Source organism: Eutrigla gurnardus, assembly GCF_963514095.1.
Source record: "Eutrigla gurnardus genome assembly, chromosome: 12".
In the NCBI taxonomy this organism is placed as follows: domain Eukaryota; kingdom Metazoa; phylum Chordata; class Actinopteri; order Perciformes; family Triglidae; genus Eutrigla; species Eutrigla gurnardus.
In genome coordinates, this window is record NC_139926.1 from 13,370,069 (window position 1) to 13,379,191 (window position 9,123).

Genomic DNA, 9,123 nt, shown 5'->3' on the forward strand with positions numbered 1-9,123 from the left:
CTGGAAGAAGAATGAGCTGAAAGTGTTTGCGTGACTCTTTTCTCTGGCCTCTGCATGCACATGTTGGGCTCCCCCCCCCCCCCCCACGTGTGAGTGCATGTGCATGCGACGCGCGTGTGCACATCTTTGCCTTTAGAAACGTACTGTAAGAGTGCATGTGTGAGCCCGTGCCCTCTGCCCCCTTGTTCTTGCGTTCTCTCGGGTTTTCAGGCCTGCCGGCATTGTGCTCCTTTTGTCCGCGGCTGCTTTGTTGATCTGGTTGGTCAGTAAAGCAGCGGCGGTTAGCTGCTAAACCAACACACTGGTTTTGTTGTCTCTTCACAGAATGAATCCAGCGTGAGTTACATAACCGCCAGAAGACCGAAACAAAGAAGTGTTAGGTGCACTAATCGTCAGGGCAACGGGGGTTGAGCAGCCAGCTCCAGCTCCACCGCCAAAGTTTCCCTCCGAGAGATGTTCTGGATTAACGGCTTTTTCTTTACAACCAGTCTTCAAATTAAAGTAGTTCAAATCCTATCATGCATTGTCGCGATGCCTTGACCTCTGCCCTTTTTCGCTATGCGTGGCAGATCTATGTGTGGTTTGGTCACTTGGCAGCCTCGGCGATTGGAAGCCTGTGTGTGAATCCGTTTTACGAAAGACAGGTGAAAGATTGTTTGTCCGTGATGCAACGTGTGTGAAGGCCTTGAAGCAGCGACAAACTGACAGCAGACACACACACTCAGCGCTAAAGCCATTTATTTCTACGTTTGACAAAACCTAAAAATGAGACATTTATGAATAAAATGTTGGAGATGCCATGTATTAAAAAATAATGTATAATAATAATTAAATAAAAATAAATGTACATGTCTAAAACAATGTGATATTTTCCTTTGTTCACTGCTGACATGTTCTATATCTCAATGTGAATTGCTATTTAGGCTACATCATTTATATTTAGTTCTTTTCTGTCTGTATTATCAGTGATATTACTGTTTTGGTTTGCCAGTTGTTTGTTGTGGCATACTTCAGGACACACACACACACACACACACACACACACACACACACACACACACACACACACACACACCTCAAGGCATTCAAAAGTGGGTCACATAGCTGGAGAGGGTGGGGTGGAGCTGCTGAACTTCATTCTCCAGTCTCAGGGGACAACTGAACCAGTTTAGGTAAATGTGATTCCAGGATTTATTCGGCCCCCCTTGGTTTTCTCTGTGTTGGTGAAATCCCTCCATGGTGGAGCTGCTGGCATCCCCAGCATCATCTGAAAGGTCTGCTATTAGTATGCAGTTACGCTGGAAAAAGTCAAAAATGGTAGATCACCTCCAGTTGGTGTGTGTGTGTGTGTGTGTGTGTGTGTGTGTGTGTGTGTGTGTGTGTGTGTGTGTGTCCCTCCTCACATTGACACATTTAATTTGAAACCAGAGCTCTCGTCTCTCCCCCCCCCCTCCTCATCCCGTCTGAATCGCTGTTGTGTTTTACTGCCTTCCTGTGACTCGTTGGGAAATCCTCCCTTTTGAGAAAAACCATATTGATTAAGGTTTTTCAAGGTGTTCTCTGAGTGATGCAGCCAATCATTGACCAGGTAATAAGTGACTGATTTCACCAAATGAACGCCTGCTTCCTTCAGTCAAAGTGACCTTCATATCACTGAATTAGTCACTTTTTTCCCCTCCGTCTGTCCTCAGTGTTGTTAAGGGTCACACAAGCCAGTCAGTGTCATCCTCCTCAAATAAGATGCTGTGATGCAGATTGCTTAGATTACTAGTGCAAACTATTGAACTGCAATATTGATACACAGGTTATGGGGGAAGAGGCAGGAAACAGTGAGTCTGGCTCTGTCCAAAGGCAATAAAATCCAATACTGTGGACTGTGATGATAATATCCTCGTTTCTTCTTTAATAAGTTCCCTGCTTAGGTCACAGCAGTGCATGCAGTGTGTGGAAATATTGGATGAAAACTTTTGTTTTATCATTCTGGGCAAAAATCACCTGATTTTGACTTGATATGAAGATAAAAGTCTTCTTCCCACGTAACAAAAGTGCTCCAAGGTGTTAATAGTGCTCATTTAATGCTTCGTTAACTTTATAACATGTCTAAATAGGCTGGTAATTAACATAAAGGTGAGGTTTGACTCTGAGAAAATGCATATATCTATTCAACCGCATGTGTTGTGTATTTTGGAGCTCACTGGAGAATTTGGTCAAAAATATTTTCACAGGCAGGTTTTTCCTGTCTGGGACTTAAAGTCCATGTGTTTGACTGTGTTTTTGAAGAAAAAACACACGCAGCTGGAAACATAGCTGGTTTCTCCAGGTCCCCGTTAAAGACCGGCGCTCGCATGCGGCAGGAAGTGTGCCGCGTTGGTTCCCACTCGACAGCAGCACTGGTGTTGGATTTGGAGAGCGAGCAATGATACTGAACGTCACTGTTTTGCTGACATGAAATAGACCGGACATAACAGAGCTGTTCTAGCCAGATGAGTGCGAGTTATGTGAAATCACAGATGAAGCTCTGTCTGGCCGAGGCCGGCGGGAGTGGGCGAGCAAAACGAGCCCGCTGATCAAAAGCAAAAGAAGGGGGCTTTTTCGGGGAGAAATGACTTTCAACCTGGCAACCCGCCCGTATGTTTTCACACAGAGCTCATGTTGTTCATGTCGCACCCTCACATTAAACATTCGCTCCACACTGGTCTCTCTTTACCTGGATTCATCTCACGTGTCTGCCCTTTCCTCCAGAGGTGTTTGGACGGCACGTTTCTGCTCCGCAGGCTGCGTTTACACTATAATTAGGGCATGTAGGTGGCAGGAGGTACACAAGCCAGAATTTAGGTCAAATATTCTCAGTGATACACTCTGAGAATGGCTCCAAAACACGGCTGCTGGAGTTTTCTGAGAGTCTTTGAAGGGACAATAGATGGGTAGCTTTTGCCCACAGGGGAAAAACTCACTTTGCACTTTTTGCCTTGTGTATTCCTGCGTCGTGTATGTGTTCAGATATTGTCTTAAATCTCTAACGCGAGGATGACATCTCAGGTATTTACCCTGTTAAAAGTCTGCTGTGTCACACGTGCATGTGTGTTCATGTTAACCTTCTTTTTTTTTTATTGTGCATAATTATCATCAAGAGCAGCTGCAAAAACTGCCTCCCAGACACCGGTGTGCATTTTGTTTGGTCTAAGAGCAACTTTTAGGTCCCGCTGGATGTACATCCATGAATTTAAAACAGTGTTTGAACGGATGAAGACCTTCTGCACGTCTGGTCTAGACTAAAATGAATATGCTCCTCACATTCAGCATTGCTTGCTTCTTTGCCGCCTTTCGCCCTCACATTCTCGTCCATTTATAAAGGATTTTTTCAAGGCCATTTCGAGAGGAATGGGTTGATTTGAATACTGAAAAAAACATGTGACATTGAAAGTGGTCTCAGATGTGATTACGTTTTTTTCATTTCATTTTCATGGACTTTTAATTGAGGATTGACTGTATAGGCAGGATTTGAAGACTTAATCGCAGCTGAATACTATTAAAAAAAACATACTGCAGTATTTTTCTTACCCCCCTATCTCCTCTCACCTCTCTTTCATATTTTGTTCTCACACTCACACAGACAATGCAGACCCCGAGGGATGGCAAAGAAAGAAACTTGAAATCCAGGTCATGCATTGATGGTGACTTTGAACACATTTAATCTGCAGCAGGTTGTGTGTCCAGTCCACAACAAATAGTCTGCAGTCTCTCTCACACATGAGATTTGTTGTTTCAGGGGGAGTTACTACAGTGCTAGACTGTTTTTATAGCCAAAACCATGTGCTCACTGGCAGACGTTCTGAGTGGATGGATACACTGCTGTCAAGAAATAGTTCCAACATGTATGTCAGGCTAAAATCATAAATGATTGTTTATTGATTTCTCCTTCTTTTAGATGCAACATGTTGCTAAATGACCTGTGTGTGTGTGTGTGTGTGTGTGTGTGTGTGTGTGTGTGTGTGTGTGTGTGTGTGTGTGTGTGTGTGTGTATGGAGGACTTCAGGGGAGCTGGAGCCTATCCCAGCATGCACTGGGGGGGTACTTCAGGATGGATATATGATGTAGCTGCATGTGTCAATCTCATCATCAATACAAATGTGTATTTCAGACAGCCAAAGGAATCTTCCCCGTACTAAAAGCAGTGCAACACACCTGAGAATCCACACTTTCATCGGCTGTTTGGACTAGTTGGATCGTCTCTTCTTCTCTCCCTTATGTGTCCATCCTCCCCATGCAAACCCTTTGATGCAGTTGCTAGGCAACCACTGCTCTCTCTCTCTCTCTCTCTCTCTCCGTTCCCCTTTCTCAGAGCAGCCGGCTAGCTCGTCTTGTCAGATGGAGTGAATGATGTAAGTCAGCTGTAACTGATTCAGAATCGTGTGTACGCCGTACTGAGTAAAGTTTGCACGCCATATGTGAAAAGCTTCTCAAACTCATCTTTAAAAAGATTTCATACAGTAGAGAGGAAAATTGAAGGTCCTTCAGAGGCTCAAGTGTCTTGGAGTGAAAAGTGCGTCCGGCGTAGTGTGTAATTACTGGAAATATGTCGGAATAATTTATGAACCCTAATAATTCTGTCTCATTAAAATCGGGGCTGCACTTTCCTCAGGAGAACCATATTCTTGTAGCCAATGCTCTAGAGGGAAAGACCGATTTCTCACCCTGTTGGTAAGAAAACATGATGGCAAATGCCCTCCACACCACTTCTGCAATAGATCCTATACCTTCAGGAACGTTATCATGTTCAGGGTGTGTTGAAACTAGAGCGGTGTTGATTATTTCACTTTTAAGGTCATGATGGAGGCCGCAGTCTGTGGTGCTGAACCTTTTACCTTCTGTGACTGTAGTAGTTTTCGCTACAGGAAGGATTACTGTACTTAATAAATTGGCAAGGCACTTCCTCCTCTTCTACAGGAGCGGTCTGCTGGGGCAGCAGCATCACGACACTGCCAGGGAGAGACTTAACGGACTGGTTGAGGAGACCAGCTCTGTCCTGGGATGCCCCGTTGAGCCGGTGGAGGATGATGACTAAGCTATCATCCCTGATGGAGAGATACGGTCCTTCCTTCCTGCTGCTGTGAGAACAATAAATACTGCTCCCAATCGGCCGCACACACCAATAACTCACCATCATCCACTTGTTCATCCATGTGCAATAACATTAACAATGTTCATCACTGTGCAATATCAATGTATACATATATCTTATTGCATATGTGCAATAATGTGAAACTTACAACATGTTTTATTTATTATATCTTAAATGTTACTTACCTTTCTTATTATATTTCTTTTGTTTTGCCTCTTGTTGTTGCACTGTTCCCTTTGCTGCTGTAATACTGTCATTTCCCTACTACTGCTGTTTTTCTTTACTTCTTTGTGGTTGTGTTATTTTCCACAATAAATGCAGGCCACAGCTTTAAGTCTGGCACAAATCATCACTCAGATCATCATGCAAAATTCAGTTAAAAAGAAAAGACAGACAAACTGTTGAATTGAGTCATTTTAATTGTCCCACGAAGAAGACGAATATAACCTATCAACCCTTCTGAACGTAATTAGTGATTTCTGGAGCGCGCTCCTGGCCACGCGCTCATCTATCCGCCAGGTGCAAAGAGGAGCCGCGTGAAGAAAACCAAAATGAACCATGTAAGTTCCGGCGAGTACCTTCACAATAAAAGTTCGACAAAAAATACATTTAAGTAATGTTCGAGAATTTGTTAAACATGATCTACTAATGTGGCAAGTACAAATGTACTTGCTAGGAATTTGTGAAATATAAAATATGTACCCATACCACCTTTTGAAATGCTAACATTGCTCACCTGACTTTCCATGCTCGTATTTTGAAAGGACATTCGTTTGGTTTCCGGTGTGGTTGTGTCGGAGGTGTGCTAGCTTGATGCAGGGGATGCTGCTGTCGACAGCCCGCAGCTTCACAAAATAAATCAGACCCAATTATCCCGGTATTATAATCGTTCCGGAAGATGGTGGCTAAACAGAGGATCCGCATGGCCAACGAGAAACACAGCAAGAACATCACGCAGAGAGGAAACGTAGCCAAGACGCTGGTGAGCCGCTAACTGACAGCGAGATGCCAGCATGACATTAGCCCAGATAGGTGACGTTCACTCCGGTATGACTACAGCAGCATGATGGTGGTGATGCCAGCTGTCCGTTCACACATGTATGCTCCTCTGTCATATGTTCAGCATACATGACGACGAGCCGTTTCATTGAAACGCCACGTTAATGTATTCACGTTGAGTTCATTCTGCTCGTTGAGTGAAACAGTGAGAATAACAGATGAGCAGTCTGGGAAATAACTGACACCAGTGCTGATCCTTGGTCTGTTCAATGGATGCCAAATTATTGACTATGAAGCTTAAAAAAAATAACCAAATTAAGTGAAATATCTTTTCCAATATTTTTATTTTAAAAAATCACTCAAATGTGAATTTCTATCAGCAAATGTCTTTTTTTTTTTACTCTTGGTTATACAATGCAAAACCAATGCAAAAAAAGTGTTTTTGTTGGGGTTTTTTTCAGTTGTATGTTTGCAACTGTGATACGAACACACAGACGAGTTAGCATTGACAATATGTCTTAGCTAGCGCTACTATTTTGATTTTAGTCATTTGTAAAACGTGAACTCGTCGTAGCATTTCAAATGGGAGGATTTTGCTGTTTTATATCACTGAAAACTGAATATCTTTAGGTTTACTGCAGTTTGAAGAAGTCACATTTGGCTCTGCGGAAAATTCGATGAGACATTTTTTCACTTTTTTGTCTTGACAGTTGATAAAACAATCTTGTTTTATCATACATTTGTCAGCAGCTTCTCTGAGCGTTTCAAGGACCTCGCATCCAATTGCTGTTGAAACTGAAGGTTCATTCTCGACCTTGGAAACGGCAGTCGACCAAACAGACTAACGACAAAATCCGTTTTTTAACTGCTCACATAGTTTCCAAGGTCAAAAATGGAAGGCAGAGGCTCCAGAGCTCTCTATGAAATATGAATATGTTTGCACTTAAATGTCGAATTCTTGAGTAAAATCTTGCAATTCTTAATAAATGTCCAAAAAAGTATATTCCAGCCATCATCCCTGCTGTAATATTTCATCATCAGAAGCAGGGAAATGTTCTTTCCTGTTTCTTCCAATCAAACACAACTCACATTTCTTTTTGCTATATTAAACAGAATTGTATTTTGGGTTTTCTAAAGTTATGTTTAGTGACTTCCTCTGCCACTAAACATAATTTAGTAGCTTAAAGGTCAAATATTGAGGCTGCTCAGATGGTTTGTCACTTCCTCCAACATCATCGGGATCGTCCCAGACTGTAGTAACTTCCCTTGCCAACAGCAAACAAACATGTGACGTGTCCAAAAAGGTGACATCATCTGCTGGAAGTGGAGGGGTTCTTGCTAAATAAAGGCTGTCTAGACTAACGACTCATGCTGCTCCACTGATTTTTCCTACATGAGCCACAAACAAACAAAAAAGCGCTAACTCATCTCCTTTCAGTGTATAATTATATACTTTGGATGGTTCGGTGCAACGGCAAAGTTGCTATTGTTGACTTTTTTGGTGAGTGATTCTGACAAACAAGATACCAATCTATTGTGACCAAGCAAAAACCCGGAGCAACAACAACAAGCTGAGCGCTGATGGAAATGTGAAACCTCTTTGTAAATCAACCACGTTCAAGTGGTTTTACTTTGGCTCTGCAGCATCTGTCACACTGTCGTAGCAGCAGTGCACTAACGCAGGGGCCTCTTTCATTATTAAGCTGACACCGTTTCTCAATTACTCAAAATATACGTTTTCAGCACTCACTTATAAAAGTTAGTCATGAGGCCTGCTAAAGTTGTATCTGTGTGTGTGTGTGTGTGTGTGTGTGTGTGTGTGTGTGTGTGTGTGTGTGTGTGTGTGTTTCCCATAGCGACCACAAGAGGAAAAGTATCCTGTGGGTCCCTGGCTGCTTGCCCTCTTTGTATTTGTTGTGTGTGGATCAGGTATGCACCTTTTTATACCTACGCATTGCCTTGTTGTTGATAGTAAGCCAATGTAGTTAATAATGACCCTGATGTAGTAGTGAGATAATATGGTAATAAACTAGTGCCATAACTGTGTCAGTGAGCCAGCATGAACAGTATCAGGAATCTGATGCAGTTAAATGGAGATCAACCATTATTGATTTTATGATTTACACGTTTTTCCCACTGTGACGTGTCAAACTGATTACACACACACACGCACACACACACACACGCACACACACCAGGTTGCTGCAGCTCTGTGTCTGTATTTTGGTTGTGCTCTCAGCCATATTTCAGATCATTCAGAGCATCCGTATGGGGATGTGATGCAGGAGGAGTGTCCGGACTCCCGTGCCCCCCCTCCCCCATGCCCTCACTGAGCCTGGCTGGCCCGCACCTGCACAGCCCCTCAGCCCCCTTCCAGAGGCCCAGAGACTGACGCCAAAGCTTCGGATCCAGCAGACCTCAGAGGGAGAGAAGCTACCCCGACCACCACCGCCGCCATCAGCCCCTCCGAGGGACGTCTCCCTGCCCCTGATCAGCGTTTACAGTGTTGCAGTCTGTGGTACTGACAGCTTTTCTATGGACAGTCTTAAACCACGCCGTCTGGAGAACATGTGTGTCTCATTACTCACTTGGCACCTGCGCGTGTGTGTGTGTGTGTGTGAAGGAGAGAGAGAGGTTTTGAATGTTGTGAGAATGTGTGCGACCAGTGATTCCTGCTGACAAATGTGCCATATCTGTCTGTTCAAGTATTCGTCCATGTTATGTGAGAAAAGTCTTTTTTCAAATAAATGTAAAAAATTTAGGGAGCGCCCAGTTTTACTTTTGCTTTTGTAGATCAACTGTTTGTCAGCGCACGCACACACACACACACACACACACACACACACACACACACACACACAACACACACTGTTCTTTTGGGCCACTTTAACTGAGTAGTGTTTTATCAGTTCTGGTGAATTATAACTACCTCAACATTATCTAAGCCTTAATGAACGGCTACAACAACATGGCATTACTATATAGTGTGTCAGCATCAGGAT

The 9,123-nt window shown here is 43.3% G+C and overlaps 1 protein-coding gene across 1 annotated transcript; it reads left to right on the forward strand.

Annotated features, from left to right (window-relative positions):
* Nucleotides 1-5,930: 5,930 nt before the first annotated feature.
* serp2 (stress-associated endoplasmic reticulum protein family member 2) lies at nucleotides 5,931-8,864 on the forward strand. Its single transcript, XM_084022332.1, has 3 exons — nucleotides 5,931-6,104; nucleotides 7,978-8,050; nucleotides 8,361-8,864. Exons 1-3 carry the CDS (start codon nucleotides 6,021-6,023, stop codon nucleotides 8,399-8,401), a joined length of 198 nt encoding a protein of 65 aa, XP_083878458.1. The 5' UTR covers nucleotides 5,931-6,020; the 3' UTR covers nucleotides 8,402-8,864.
* The last annotated feature ends 259 nt before the right edge of the window (nucleotides 8,865-9,123 follow it).